The following is a 16,869-nucleotide window of genomic DNA, read 5'->3' on the forward strand; positions in this document are numbered from 1 at the left end:
TGTTGTGCTGTCAGTTATTTCGCTTTTCTTTGCGAAGTGAAATAAGAAGCACTTTTTGGTCTATTGCAAGAACTAACAACTTGGAGAAGGCATTCTCATGAGATATTCAAGCATATATGATGTTTTTGTTTCAATTTTACTGTCAGAGATGAAGGTGCAAAGTAAACAGTATGTGTGTAGTTGATGGATTACGTGAAAAAGATTATGTTCATACATTAATTTCACAAGCAGAAATTCCAACAACATGTCATGCATTAAAGTATAATTTAATTTTATGACTGGAAACATAATTGTACACTTTTTTTTTTACCCCACAGGAAATCACATTTTACCCACAGGTCGGGAACCACTGATCTAGTGATTACTTGTACGTTAATAAATCATGTTGAGTATACTTTTGTCTTCCTGCCGGAAAACCTTAAAAAAGATCACTGATTTTTTTTTAAATGTGCAAACAAATATTTTCACTGTTGTGTGTCTGTTTAGATCACCACTTGTTTGTACTGAAAATAGTTTATGCCTGGGGAATCAGCATCCACTCTGCATGAACAGCAAATGCTATTACTGGCTATTGGGGTGATATAATACCAATCACACAATTACAAAAAAGAAAAGAAGAAAATGTAGGGCCCAAAAATAAATAATTTTTCAAACTTTCTCTTCATTTTGACTATCATACAGCTTATCAGTCATAGTTTTCAGCATTTGTCAAACCACAAATATCCAATACCATATCACTTTCCCATTTAATTATTTTTTTTTATCACGCTTTACTTACCAGCTATATTCTGCTAATGTTGAGACAACAGAAGTTGATTTATTTTAAATTATCTGTATCCAAAAAGTGAAAGCAACCTCTGTCACCCACTTCTGGTTGTTATGTATGTGATAAAAATTGAATGATAAGAGTACAAATAGTTGTTGGCATGAAATTTTCTGAGTGCTGGATCAACATGAGGCCCTCCCGCACTCAACTCCTCTTCCACAATAACAATAAAAGAAGAGAAATTTTACCATGTTACAACACCATGCCATAAAAATTAAGAGGGCAGCCCTATATTTTAAAGCTTATAAATAAAATTTTAATGCTGAAAGAAATGTGAAAGTCAACATGTTCAGTCACAAATAACAAACTGCATAAAATTAATAATTTTGTTTATTCTGCAGTCCTAGCAACATAATTTTAATAGTGTTTAACACAAACTGTTTTGAATATAAAAAATTATGCTTACAACATTTTTAGATTGTTGCAAATCACACTTTATTGGTACTTCACTTTGTTGAAAATTCATCTCTCTATCACACACAAAACTTTTGGGCGGTTAATTACACTTAGGAACTTAAAACAAAGCAGCAATCAACATAAAAGCTGTAACAATTATTTAATTACAGCTAAAGCATTTAAACAAGTTAACAGCATTGACTGACTGACTGACTGACAGTCAAGATTAATGTAAAATTAATGGTTCAATATTCCATCCAAGAACAACTGATAAAACAAGTCTATACTTTTTGCCTCGCATTAATTCTGAAGCAGTTGGAGGTCAAGAAATAATTGTAGGGAACAGTGAGGAGAGCAATCAAGGATATAATGATGAGTCTTATAATTGCAAACTTAAAAAAAAAAAATTAATCAATAACAACAATATTAACAGTGTCAAGGAGGACACAAATTGGTAATGATGATGATGATGATGATGATCTGTAACTACAGTCCACATTTACAGATACTACTCATGACTGCTTCACTGTTGGAAGGGGGAAACTTGAGTGTGTATCTTGGATTTAAGAATGAATAGCTCAAAAGATTTAACTGTCAAAGATTTTATAAAAAGTGAATCTCTTCAAGATGACCAAGCCGATGCATTCTAAGGTGACCAGGATGAGCAAATGACTTGCTGCATATATCACACTGGTAAGGATCTTCTCCTGAGTGGCTCATCCAGTGACGTCTAAGGCCAGCATGTTCAGTAAATGGTACACCACACATCTCACAATTATACACTAAACCACTTCCACTGGTATGAACAAGAGTGTGTTGTCTCAAGGCTTGTGTGTTTGAAAATCGTTCAGGACACGAGTTGCACGCAAATGGCTGCACAGCACTATGTACAAACTGATGCCTACCAAGCAAACCTCTCTGGACAAATGTCTTGCCACATACCTCACAACGATATGGTTTCTCACCCGTGTGTACCATGTAGTGCTTCCGGAGTAAGTCTAAACGCAAAAAACTCTTGTCACAAAGAGTACAGATAAGAATATTGCCAGTTGTATCCACACAGCGCTGTTTTTTCCTTGGTGGTTCAAAAGAATCTTCACAATGACTATTTGTTACAGGTATTTCACTATCCTGTCCAATCAATGCACCATTCCTAACAGATTTTCCAACATGGAATGACACAACATGTCTTTGAAGAAATTCTGCTGATTGAAACACTTCACCACATAGTTCACATATATCTCCTGGCTTTGGTGCATCAGGCAAGTGAATAAAGACATGTCTGATAAGGGCCGATTTTGATAAGAACTGTTTGAAACAAGTGCTACATGTGAACGTGACATTTGTTGATACACCACAGGAGATTTTATTATCTCTCATTTTCTCCTTTTCACCACTGGATGCCTTCAGTGGTACACCAGAAGATAAGCTATTGTCTCCTTGATCAGGCAACTTTTCTTTAACATTGTTTATTATGCTTTCTGTCACAACAGAGACAGACTTGGTACTGGAGTCTGCATGCAGGTAAGTTGATGAAATATCATTTTCTACTGCACTGCATCCTTCGTGAGATACCTGGGACATGCTAAAAATTAAAAAGAAAGCAAATTACTACTCTTAAAATAAAACAACAAACATACAACTACAACATTACATAGAAAATAAAAATACAGTGAATTATTATTACAAGAGATCACTTCTTGTATTTTTTTTTTTTTTTCAATGTGAAAGAGACTGGTTTAGACAGGAATCAAGTGATTCTTTTGTGCAACTTATATCAAGATTGGGAATATCACACGGCTGCAAATACTTGTCATCAGCCTAGACATAAAAACAGCAATACATATACTCATTCAAGTGTGTGTTTTGTGGATTTTTTAAAATCATATTAAAACTAAAATCAGACACTGATTAAAACTGTACACATCTTTGCCTTCTATGATCAATGAGTTTATCAACTGAGGTACCTCATAAAAATCAGTGTTCTGCCGCTTCAATATGTCAATTCACATCTCTCATAAATCCAAACAAGATCACTCCAAAGCTGCTGCGAGATGAACAAAGGGAAAAGCGAAGAAAGGCTTACAGGTGCTTAAGGCTTATTTTCGAACTGATTTTTCCACTTAGCAAAGTTTCTAACATCAATAACATTAATATTAATGACTATAAGTGAAGAGTGCTATCTAATTTACAATCTCACAGACTTCACATTGAAAGGCATTCTTTCTACCATGGGAGTCAGCATTGCAGTATCATAGACGAGCAGTTTTGTTATTAAGGATACAAGAACTGGTGGTCTGAATCTATGGGTTGGTATGAAGCATACCCCGATGACTCAATTCTATAAAAGCATGCTGGGGGATGCAGACAATACAGTGTATGGCAAAATGGCAATGCACTGTGATGCATCATGAGCCATAGATGAAGGGGATTAATGATGGTTGTGGAGACATGTACGGGTGAACATATGTGCAACTGAAGACTCAGATGAACCAAGGGTCTATCAACAGTGCCTCCTCAATGATAGTCAGAAAACTTTGCTGCACATGGGCCTCTGCAGCAGCCACCTGGTTTATGTACTCATGCTAACTGCTGTTCATTGACAACAAAGGCTGCAATTTGCACACCAATACTGCAACTGGACACCCACTGAGTGACGACCGTTGGCCTTTTCAGATGAATCACATTTTATGCTCCACTGAACAGATGCTTAATAGCATGTATGTACCTGCAACAATTGTTGCAAAGGTCCAGGCCAGATGAGGGAGGATTATGGTTTGAGGAATGTTATTGTAGCATTGCCTGGTTGATCTCGTCATTCTGTAAGATACTGCGGATCAACACAAGTATGGCTCTATCATTGGGGACCATGTCCACCATAACATGCAGTTTGCTTTGCTTCCTTGACACAATGGCATCTACCAGCAAGACAATGCAATATGTCACAGAGTTTGCAATATATGTGCATGGTTCGTGGAGCACGGGAGTTTATGCATTCCCCTGGCCACCAAACTCCCCGGGTTCAACAGAGAATCTGTGGGAAGACACAATCAGGCTGATACCAATTCCTATATTCGTTAGTGTGCACTGTCTTATATTAAAAACCGATTTTCAAGATTTTGGGGTTGTAATCTACATGGGACATATGTAAATCTTCTTCTCTTACATCTTTTCTACACATCATGTTAGAGCATTGCTATGCTATGATTGCTCAGGGCCACAGTCAAAACTGATGCAGCGCCAGAGTACAAACCCTAAGATCTAGAGCTCAATCCTCAGTTGGTCTTTTTTGGACAGAAATTACTTCTTTGACAACGAGCTGTTAATGTGATAATGCCAAGTTGCACCACGATCCAGATCTCATGTTAAACTGTACATTTCCCTACAATTGACTGGCTGTTACTTCAAAGGTTGGAGGAAAACAGGAGTATACCACTTCAACAGGAACATGTCTAGCAAACCATGGCAGTGTTCAAACCTACCTTTAAGGTTTAGGACAGTTTAACTTTTCTAGATACTGCCCATTCCTTATTTGAGTAATGAAACTACAACTGTCCCTTTGAGGATGCCTTCAAATTAAGTTTATAAGATTGAAAAATTAGAGAAATTATTTTAAGATATAAAACAGCTTGCCATAAGCGATCATACTACACTGAGGATAATATAATGAGTAGTGCAAAAAAATAATACAGTAGTGTACGTAGTTTTGACATGAAGGGAAATTTGCAGACTTCATCACGTTGTAACTGACATAGTTATACTTTCAACAACAATTAATGTCAGTTACAACATGATGAAGTCTGCAGATTTCCCTTCATGTCAAAACTACGTACACTACTGTATTATTTTGGGTTGGGGTTGATTTGGGGGAAGAGACCAAACAGTGCAGTCATCAGTCCATTCAGATTATGGAAGGAAGTCGGCTGTGCCCTGTCAGAGAAACCATCCCGGCATTTGCCTGGAGTGATTTAGGGAAATCATGGAAAACCTAAACAGGATAGCCGGACGTGGGATTGAACTGACGCCCTCCCGAATGAGAGTCGAGTGTTGTATTGTTTTGAGCTCCTTACATTATCCTCAGTGTACTATAATCGCCTATGGCAGGCTGTTTTGCATCTTAAAATAATTTCTCTAATTTTTCGATCTTATAAACTTCATTTGAAGGCATCCTCAAAAATGGGCAGTTCTACTAAGTTATGTCAAACCTGAAAGTCCACACTGCAACAAAACTTGTGTACCATTATTCAGAAATCCTCTTTTTCTGTAGACTTCCCTTAATATCCTCCTGACTGACTTCCATATTTTGGTGTAATACAAAACTGTTAACATACCTCAAAAGTTTCTGCCATGGTCCTTGATTTCTTCTTATTCTCACTAACTGCTGTGCACACTTTAGCCCTCAATATCTGAAACAACACGAGTTCTCTGCAAATGAAGTGTTTTAGAGCTACCCCACCAAGAGGTATACAGTGTTGATGTGAAAACTTCAGTACCAGTTGGAAACTCATCTAATGAAGTGATCTACTTGGTTTTAGTGTTAAAATAAGACCAGGAGATGGCACTGTTCTGCCAGAGTTATAAAGCCTCGCCAAGAAATATAGAAATAATCACCAACTACATCACAGTGAGAATCACATCTGCGTTCAACAAACTATTGGATCACCCAAACTGTTGGAGCATGCATAGTAACTGTATGAGGCTCTCATCAACTTGACTCAAGGTATAGATGGAGATAGAGAGGCACAGGCATCACACATGCGGGGAGTAACTGGAGGAACAGATGAGCTACATGTAAAGCCTTATGGTCTAGAAATCATAGTGTAGTACATTGTAGACTTCATAATAATCTTGAATGTAAGGCATTGATAAGGTTACTGGTAATCACAGCAATGTGTCAGTGATAAACACTGATATTTCTCCCCTCAGTTATTTCACTGCTTGAATCATTCTTCCCAAGGAGATAAAAGCTGCACAGCCTAGAAGCATCACAAAATTTAAAGATATGTTGTTCACATTAATTTATACATAGTCCTATGCTGCGAGTTTGCACTGTTCTGGGTGTACTTTCAACAAATTAAACATTGTACGAGAGCCATTTATCAGCATGTGCCTCAGTCTTCTCTCTCTCTTTACTTATTTCATCAGCAAAATTCACATATAGTAAGATTTGAGCAGCCTGTGCTTCCACACAGATATTTCTGCTCATACATCTGATTTGAACTATACTATGCGACCATGATACTACTGCAATGGACTCCCATGCCTGTTACTGGAAACATAGGGTGACATTACAGTAAACAGAGGTGACTAAGAAAAGCGCACTGTGAATGATTTTATGACAGTTACACATATACTATCTAGCGGTTCAGCATCTCCTCGTGGGGGGGAACCCTCATAATAGTCCCAGGTGCAATAGTATTGTACTCAACTAGTACTTTCTTTCATGTGTGTATAACACATTGATTTGCTTACAGAGGGCACAGCATACTGCGGTCCTGCTATATCAGCCATTGATTTTGTCTACTTCTATTGCAAGCAATCAAGCAATGCTTCTTCAGTAAATGTAGGTTGGCAATTAAGCACCTCCCTCCCCCCCCCCCCCCCCCTTTCTTCGAACTGATGGGTATGGGAGGACACAATTTTTGCACTGAGCTAAATGAAACTTATGTCAACATGCCAACTTCAGACATCAACAGAAAAGAAGTAGATGAGACCTGGGATCAAAAGTGATCGATACTGATAAGCCAACTCTCAAACAAATTATCACGTCCCGACATAACATAGATCTTTGCCTACACTACAGATTAGTCTGTCACCAAAACCTACATTCCAAAAGCTAATACAGACACAAAATAAACTTTATCAGTATACAGTTCTCTTCCTGCGTGCCCATGTATGATGTTACACACTGTAATATAATTAAGTTACCAGATGAAGCCAACACCCAATATCGGTATGTTCGCTTGACCCAAAATTTCTAGAAAGGTGATTTATTTTATGACTGGTGAGTTAAGTAGCATTACTGGCACAGGAAAGGAAGGAGAAACTGTGTAGTTGTTTCAACTTGGTAAAAAAAATGAAACAGCCAATATGTGTAGAAGCTTCTGCGAAGGAAAAGTACGTATGGATTACTGATACTTTGTTATAATGGTACATATGGAAAGATCCATGGGATTTCAGAACAAGCCAAATAGACTTTACTCTTACCCACATCACATATGCATTGAAAAACAGTATCAAAAATGCTAGATTCTTACCAGGAACAAATGCTGATACGGATCATCACTTACTTGTAACTGAGGTAATAGTAAAACCAATCCATGTTATTTTCGTGTTTTGTACTGAGACTGTATAAATAACAGTTCAGTTGAAATTGATTTTCATTATCAGCAGTAATAAGCAGTAAAGAGTAGCTGTACTTGGAAGCGATTGCACAAATTTGAGGATCTTTAAAAAAAACTGTCAGTACAGTAATCTACTTTACATGATGATCTTATTGCTCACATCTGGCGCATAGACACTATTTGGTGCAGAGTATAATTCCACAACATAATCATAAGTGAAAATTTGTAAAATAAGCCCAACACACTTGTTGTTAGGTCAACAGAATGGGGGTTATAAAACTCAACTGAGCTGCTTTTAATAGTTCAGTTACGCATTGATTCCATTTTAACTTCTTATCTGCAGTGTGTTTCATTTAGCCTATGATCACTATTGTCTACATCAGGTGCTAAAAGGTCATTACTGATTGCTTGAAAACACATAATATGTCAAAACCAAATGTTATCTATCATCAGATTGTCTGCTGTGGTGAGTCTGGACCCTTGATTAGTATGCCTGTCTTTGGCAAACATTACAGTTTCTGAACTGTCTTTTAAAATCAACAGACAGTAATTCAAGTAGGTTATGAACAAGAGTGGATTCAGTACCAATCCTTGTGGCACTCCACTAGTTCTGTTTAAGTAAGTTTCATGCCTGAGATGCAGTCCATTAATGACACCTTCTGCTTTGTGTTGTGAAGTGATGTAATTAATGCCAAAAAACTTTAATCTGCCAAGTAGGTTTTGTGATCCACACTATCAAAGGCTTGGTGGATTACAGCACGGTCACAGAATACACCCACGAGATAATTTTTCACTGTTTAGGCCTGCTACACTTAATTTCTGAAGTCTCGTATAACTTTCTTCGGCGATAACCCTTTATGAAAGCCAAACTGGGCCACAACTGGCAAGACCTGCTCTGATGTATCAAAGGCCAATTTCTCAAACACCTTGAAAAGATTTGAAAGTTTGGCAAAGGTCTGTAATTGGAGGTGGTTGACCTGGGTCCAGTTCTGTACAGATGTGATACTACAGCCAATTTAAGCCTGTCAGGAAATATTCCCTGCCTCACTGATCGAGTACAAAGGTAGATTAACGGTAACGCTATCTAGACAGCATGAAACTTAAATATTGTGCCACAAGCACCAGCAAATTCAGTACAATTACTATTTTTAATAACCTGGTGAATTCTGTTATCTCCTTAGGAACTGTATTTTTTAACCTAATATTGTTGGTGCCATGTGCAGTGTCAGCAGAAGTAAATCTAATGCGGCTGTATTTGTTTGTTTATTATTGGATGGAGTGTTTGCAGCCATTGTGGGGAAGGTGCCATTGAATTCAGTGGCCAACGATTTGAAAGTGTCACTATTTCTGCCAGATATATTTACCAGAGACTCAATTTCATTCAGCTTACTAGTTTAGTCTGTTTATTTATATTCTAAATCTTTTTATCTTATTCTTGGAGCATGTTTTTTGTTCTTCCTCTTTTGCGTATATAGCCACTCACTTTCTTCTTAGTGACACTAGTGTGAGAAGCATTCTGTGCAATGTTCCCGATGTCATCTCCAGTTGTTCAAATGTTTTGATACAAACTGTTACTTGCACTAAAAAAAAAGTTATGGTGAAAACTTAGATGTTTACAATGTTGGGAGAGAACAGTGCAAGACAACAAGGAAGAAATGGATAACACAGGGCATGATTGAAACATGAATGATGAGAAGAAATGGAAGTATATCAAAACACATGTAGGAAGAAATCAATAATATAAAACAAACAATTAACTAAGCAAGTAAAACATATAAGGACTGGATGGCAAAAAGTGCAAGCTAACAAAGCTAGAAAAAGAATAGATACAAGAAATGAATAAGACAATCAAAAATTTATGAAGAAATAACCAAAGAAAATAATGACAATGAGCATAATAGCCACAAGAATGTAGTTTTAGACTCAAAAACTATGCAACAGATTTGGACTCATTATGTGGAAATGTATGAATCTCAGAATTATGTGGATGAATATATCGTGAATTATAACAAGAGTAATGTGAGGGTGGAATTGGCCAAATATCACAAAAGGAATATTTAAGACAGTCATATCAGATCTCTGGAAAAAAAAGACAGTGGAAAGCAAGGGAAAAAGCAATAGCCTGTATAACAATTTGTCAGTGGATCAGTTTCAATTCACAAAATGAAGATGTCAAGCTCCTTCAAAGCTCTTCCTTAAGAAACAGAGGGAGTAAATTAACTGGGTAGATGGAGTAAGAAATCTGGTAGTATTTGAAAGAGTAAAAGGAAACAAGAACGCTACTTAAGCAGATCAAAAAGAGAAAAGCAAACAGGGTCAGCCCTTTCTAAAGATATGACTTCACAGGTTTTCCCAGCATAATAAGTCTTAAAAGTCTCTCTGGGTTTGCTGCTGGATCCTAAAATCAACTCGATTCGATATTTCGGTGATCCAACTGTTCTCCATCTTCAGGAGAAGAGTCCGTTAGTTTGATTAGTGAAAAACTGGATGAAGGGTTGTTGAAGCTTTGTCACCATGTGCTGACATCCACGTATTTTCAATTTAATGATGGAGTAGTCCATTATCACCCATAGTCACAAATTTATTTATGGAGGACTTCAGCTTTGCAACCAACATGCTTCTGGAGATATGTGGATCATACATTTCTTGTCTGGCCACATGGATGTGATGTTCTTAATAGATTTTTGGACCACTCCAACTGTCTTCAACCGTGCATTGAAGGAGGTGGTTGAAAAGGATGAGATGCTTCCAATTTTGGATGCTATGGTTCACAAAAAACCAAATGATACTTTGTGTCTGAAGTCTAAGAGTTGTCATCCATCACACCAACGCAGTGGCATCCATAAGACTTTGGTGTGTAGAGCATATGCCATTTAAAACACGTACAGTTTAACCCTAGGATTTGCGCATTTGATGGCTGTTTTTAAGGAAAACGGATACTATTAGGAGCAGAATCATCGGGCTATGGAGCTTGGACCATAACCAAAGGTGAATGAAGAGGAACATAGATCAGTGGCCTTTACTCTATGCTGGGGGCATATCATTTAAGACTGGAAGAATTTGAACATTAAGAGTGTGTTCCACCCATATTCCAAGATTAGGGCACTACTCAGTTCTGTGAAAGATGATTTGGCACTTAGGAAAGCCGGTGTGTACAAAATTCTGTGTCAATATGGGAAGTCTTACATCAGCTGTACAGTTCACACAATTCATGACACGTGTGGAACATTGCCATCATACGAGGCTACAACAGCCGGAAAAATCAGCAGTAGCAGGGACACAGTATGAAACTGATAGTCGCCAACACTTCTGGTTTTTGGAACAGTGTCTATAAAGAGGCAATTTAAATTAGGTTGGTGGATAGTTTAATTAAAAGAGAGAACAGTTTTCCTCTTAGCAGGACGTGGAATCCTGTACTACCCCACATTGAAAGAGAACGTTCTTCAGTATGGCCAGTCTGAGTGCTCGAAAATCATCCTCGAGTGCGATATATCGTTGCCACCAGTGTTCTACTGATGGCGGCGCCACCTGCCCACTTCTGGAGGGCAGCAACCGTGATGGACGGCACATGCACCGTGTACAGTATGAAGGCCTATCCAGGACACCGATTTGCAGTGTGCTCTCAGTTCTCAGCAGGACTCATCAGTATTCTCCTGAAGATGGCAAACAGTTGGATTGCCGAAATATCTAATAGAGATGATTTCAGGATCCGGCAGCAAACTCGAAGAGACTTTCAAGACATTCTAAGGATAATCTGCTTGCAAAAAAATATAATTTGAGAAAAAATAGAACATAAAAGAATAGGAGACACAAGATATGGTGTACTTTTCCCAGATTTCGATGTTACGATGATGATTACATGAAATCATAAACAATGTAAATTGAAGCTTGCATACATAGGAAGTTCATGATCTAATGCAGCATTTTCCAACTTATGACTGCTTATACCCTAGGTGTATTAGTCTTATATGCACTGTATTACTCTTAGATGTACTGTTACTTAGACTGTTGTATTACTCTTATATGTAGAGTAATACACAGGGTTTCAACTTCAGGGTTTTATCCTGATGTGGGTAAATTAATTCATTACGATTTCACACGATATAGTGCATGAACTGCTGGTACAAACATGACACTTTCAGAAGTATGCATTGCATTACATTCACATGTACATGGAAAAACAAATACTGTGATTATAAACCAATCTGAAGAAAAGCTCAAGATCACAGTTGAGTGATCATGCATCAAAAAGGTTGTTACATGTGTAGATAGAAAGCTGGAAGAAGAAATAAGGGAAACTAGTTGGGGCAACATACTCTCTTGTTTAATGCAGCAGTAATGGCCACCTTCTACAAATCTTAGAATGAAATTTTCACTCTACAGCAGAGTGTGTGCCGATATGAAACTTCCTGGCAGATTAAAACTGTGTGCTGGACCGAGACTCGAACTCGGGACCTTTGCCTTTCGCGGGCAAGTGCTCTACCGACTGAGCTACCCAAGCACGACTCACACTCCGTCCTCACAGCTTTAATTCTGCCAGTACCTCGTCTCCTACCTTCCAAACTTCGCAGAAGCTCTCCTGCGAACCTTGCATATCTGGAAGAAAGAATATTGCGAAGACATGGCTTAGCCACATCCTTGGGGTTGTTTCTAGAATGAAATTTTCACTCTACAGCGGTGCTGATATGAAACTTCCTGGCAGATTAAGTTCTGCAAGGTTCGCAGGAGAGCTTCTGCGAAGTTTGGAAGGTAGGAAACAAGGTACTGGCGGAATTAAAGCTGTGAGGACGGAGTGTGATTCGTGCTTGGGTAGCTCAGTCGGTAGAGCACTTGCCCGCGAAAGGCAAAGGTCTCAAGTTCGAGTCTCGGTCCGGCATACAGTTTTAATCTGCCAGGAAGTTTCTACAAATCTTGTTCAATGAGTTGGCAAAATGCTCAGATCAAACTAGAAAAAATGGGGTATGTCCTGAAAACAGAAAACAAAGAGACAGGCCTAGCACACAGTCAATAGGGGGGAGGGGGATCCACAGCCTCTGATGAATACCATCAAAAGCAACAGATAATGTCATTTGCAGCTGTCCAGTATAAATTGAAAATTTGTGCATCAAGGTTAATTATGGCAGTTAGGATTGAAGACGAGAAATGACTGCCAAGAAAGAATGTGAGAATGGAATAGAAGAGGCACTGCAGGGGAGTGAGACTGTCAGTGAAAGAGGCAGAAACTATAACTGTGGATAGATGTAAGTGGAGAACACTTTTATCCTCTTCACTGAGTTAGAGCGGGGCAGGCCTAAGCGTGAGTGAAGAAATATTCTAATACATATGTATTGTTCTGTGTTTATTAAGATATGTGGTCACTTTTACTTTTTTGAGAGAGACTGCAGCAAAATAGCAAATTCCTGTACAACCAAGTGCAGTAAGTGATACCCTACCTGAGCTGCATAGGCCTAGCCTACTTGAAAAGACGCAAAGTCCCAGAGAAATCAATGGAGAGGTTCTAGTAGTAGTCTTTGACAACTGAGAAACATGAGTCATCATATCTCACATCTGTTATAGGTTTGGTGTAATGGCATTTCCGTAGAGAAGAAACTCCGGCTCATCTCAAGCGAGTTCCCCTGCTCAAACATGTTGTGAATGGTTCAACATAAGACCTCTTAATTGAAATATTATGGGAGTCACATCCTCAAATAATTTATCGGCACACACATCGATATCATCAATTATTTAGTACCAATTTGGAAGCAACTATTATAAATATATTAGCTACATGGGCAATGTTTTGCTACATTTTTGTTATCGTTTCTTCATTTGCTGTTTATGAATAAATACTGAAATTTTATTTTCCTTCGATGCACAACGCTAATTTTCAGCAATGTCACACTGATATCATTGCTGCAAAGTATTGATGAAAACCCATAAAAAGACAGTACGAAACACAGATCAATACAGAAATATTGAGGCTGCTTTGGTGAACTAACGAAATATTTTCATTACGTCGAGGTCGTAATTACTTCCCCAATCGTTATTTTCATAAAATTCTACATGATGAAACAGCATCTGATTTACAGAGGATGAGTTAGCATTTCCTACATAAATCCCAACTTTTGAAAATATTTTGGAAGAGCCTCTTGCTTGAATCAGACGATGTTGTATATTATAAATTTATGTTCCAGGCACTGTAACTCTCCGTAACATTTTGATTAAGTGCTGACCGTCACCATTAAAACGGGGATTAACTCTTCCACTGCACAAAGCAATTCACTTGGCAACTGCGTATTTCGATAGCGTCTATTTTGCTACCACAATACATCCTGATAAATTATAAAGGCCACAAAGGGTTTCCTGTGCATCTTTTTCAGTCTTCAATTTCAAGATCTCTGCAAGAAGTATCGTCCATCAACTAGGGAAAACATTAACAGTGTCATTTATTCAAAAATTTATGCAATAAATGCACGTCATTACGGTAACAACAAAATAAAAATAATAAACCAATGTTTCTAGGATTATCTAGGAACTGTTGCGAAATGTTTCTTTGTTCTACAGTCGAGGAATACGATATAATCTGATCAGCAAATACCTCAACGCAAACACAAATTCAGCGGCTTCCCACCGTCATACAGTTTTGAGCTAAACAGAGATACACTGCTATACCTTTTGCAGTTATCGAAATTAAATCGATAGCTCGATTTGAATGATTCGTTATTCATTTTAAAGTGCAGTAACATTCATCATCGCGTAATTAAAGCGCAAGGTAGTAATGTTCAAATAATCAGGAAACTTAAAAAGGGGACCACGACCAGTTAGTGTGAAATTACCCTAAACCATTCCGATGCATTCTCAACGATCTTTGACTGAACAATTACCGCAGACTTCGTGTATGAATTCGATCACAGGCTAATACAAGACTATACTTCGACAAAGATTGAGCTTCATAGCGTCCTCTATACAAAGCTTTATGCTGTTCTAAGGCTAGGTATTTAAGTTTATTGCAACACAAAAAAAACCGTAACTCATATTCCTTCGTTAAAAAGCACATTCAACGACAAAATAAGAAGTGTATAAAACAGAGAGGAAAGACGTCAGTGACTGCGTCAAAGAGAATGTTGTGATAGAAGGAAAAAAAAGTTTACTGTAAAGTGTTATTCTTGATACTGTTTCAATATTCTTGTTTCCATATATTTTCTTTGAAGTTCACTTTTAGTTAGGAAGTAAAGTTATAGGCGTATGTGGCAGTATCCTGAGAAAATATGCCCTTCATAAATAAAACTGTGTTGTTTGGACTTAACATTTTACAACAGGCTCTGGCCCGTATAAATGAACAAAATACATTAAAAAAAACTAAGATTCAGTGCAGTGCGCGCGGATGGAAGAACTCTTTGGTGAAATAAGTTCTACAGTAAGAACATGGCTACAAAAGGAGATTATAAAGTGAATATTGATAAGCTTGAAGGGCCTGAAGAGTGGTCAAAGTAGAAATGGCACATCTCTATGATGCTCTGTTTGTATGAACTCGAAAACATTGTTATCGGCACGCGCGAACCTGTTGTGTTGCCTCGCGAACCTACTAGTGAAAAGAAGGCAGCGTATGCAGAATGGCAAAAAAATCACTCGCAAGCAGCAATTCTGATAGCAAGTGCGCTAAGATACCCAGTTTCTGAACTTGTGTTGCCATACAAAAATGCTAAAGAAATATGGGACAAACTTCGTGTGCGATTTGAGTGTAGCAACACGAAATGCTTGAACTGGAATCTTTTTTTGGGTGACATGCGAAGAAACAGAAGATATTAGCAAACATGTGGGTAAGCTGAAAGTTATTCGTAGATCTAAATGATGAATTAACGAAACATGAAGAGAATATGTTGTCCGAAAGGATATTAAATGGTCGAATTTCATCTATGCTGGGAAAAGAATATGATAATTTTAAAGATACCTGGGAGATAAAACCAGTGGTATATAAGAGTTTGAACTTATTATTGAAAACCTTTGAACAATCGAATTGCATGAACAAAATGCAACGGACGTAAGTGCACTTGTTGTTTCTAACACATGGAAAAAGATGTCGAAAGAGCGAACAAAACAAAAATTTACATGCAACAAATGTAAACAACTACATCATTCGACAATGGAGTGTTCACTGAAGGCTCTTGACTGCAATGACGCATGACAAGAAAAGGAAGTGAGTGGGAACACTGTGTTTACTTCACGCACAAAAGCTTAATATAGTACAAATTGTATTCATGTAAATTAACAAACTTTTTGTATAGTGAATCTGATGCTCCTGAAGTGGTTTCATTAGGGAAACGAGGTACTAAAATGTATGCATTTGGCAGTCTATATCGAAATAAGACGATATAATGAATGGTAGAGTGCTAGAATGGAAAATGTTTTGTATGTACCTGATGTAAGTTCTCGTTTGTTATCAGCCAAAGCATGTAACGACTGGTATATAACGTTTGTTGTAAAGGAATCAGGATCCGAGAAAAAGTCAGGGGTGATATCTTCATGAAAGGGTATGTGGAAAATGAGCTGTATGTGTTAAATATGTGTGTTGTTATACCTGAAAATTGTAATCAAGGAACTCAGTTACGTCTTCTGAAACGTTGTACAACGAAACATTCGGTCATCAAAATAAACAACATGTCAAGAACGTCTAGAAGAAACATATCATCTATGTAGAGGGCTGTAATGATGAATTCTGTGATAGTTGCGCATTAGGAAAGATTCATAGATTACCATTAAGATGATGAGCAAATCGATCCACAATTACTGGCGAAATAATCAGCATAGTTGTCAATTGACCAATGAGTACAGAGTTGTTTTGAAATGCTAGATATTATTTATGTTTTGAGGATGACTTCGGTAAATTTCGTCAAATTTTCTTTCCAAAGCACAAAAATGAAGTGTACGATGTGGTTAAACAACTCTTAAATGAAGCTCAAACGAAAGGACATGATGTTAAACAGTTTAGAGGTGATGGATCTAAAGAATTTAATAACATCACAGTTAAGAAATTGTTCATAGATAAGGGAACAAAATCACTGATTCCTCCACCCTATACTCCTGAATAAATAGTGTGGCCGAACATGAAAATAGAGCAATTGTGGAAGCTTCATGTTTGATGCTGAATGCAAGAAAACTAGCAAGAGTATTCCGGGCAGAAACTTTCAATACAATGCCTGTATTTTAAATCGTAATTGAAGATCTTTAGCTTCAGACTAATTTCATTATGAGCTCTGGTATAGTTGACCAGTGGGAAAACTTGATCACCTAAGAATTCTTGTTGCAGGGAGCTATGTTCATGTA

At 37.6% G+C, this 16,869-nt stretch overlaps 1 protein-coding gene across 2 annotated transcripts; it reads right to left on the minus strand.

Moving 5' to 3' along the window:
* Positions 1-1,138: 1,138 nt before the first annotated feature.
* On the minus strand, positions 1,139-14,213 carry LOC126199412 (zinc finger protein 782-like). 2 transcript variants are annotated; one of them, XM_049936334.1, is made up of 3 exons: positions 14,144-14,209; positions 5,554-5,628; positions 1,139-2,807 (listed from the first exon to the last, which is right to left on the minus strand). In XM_049936334.1, the coding sequence occupies exon 3, from the start codon at positions 2,804-2,806 to the stop codon at positions 1,826-1,828; it is 981 nt and encodes a 326-aa protein (XP_049792291.1). In that variant the 5' UTR covers position 2,807; positions 5,554-5,628; positions 14,144-14,209; the 3' UTR covers positions 1,139-1,825. The 2 variants fall into 2 exon arrangements, with proteins under 2 accessions (XP_049792291.1, XP_049792296.1); XM_049936339.1 differs by lacking the exon at positions 5,554-5,628 and having other exon boundaries at positions 14,144-14,213.
* Positions 14,214-16,869: the final 2,656 nt, after the last annotated feature.

This window comes from Schistocerca nitens, chromosome 1, assembly GCF_023898315.1.
Source record: "Schistocerca nitens isolate TAMUIC-IGC-003100 chromosome 1, iqSchNite1.1, whole genome shotgun sequence".
Lineage (NCBI taxonomy): Eukaryota > Metazoa > Arthropoda > Insecta > Orthoptera > Acrididae > Schistocerca > Schistocerca nitens.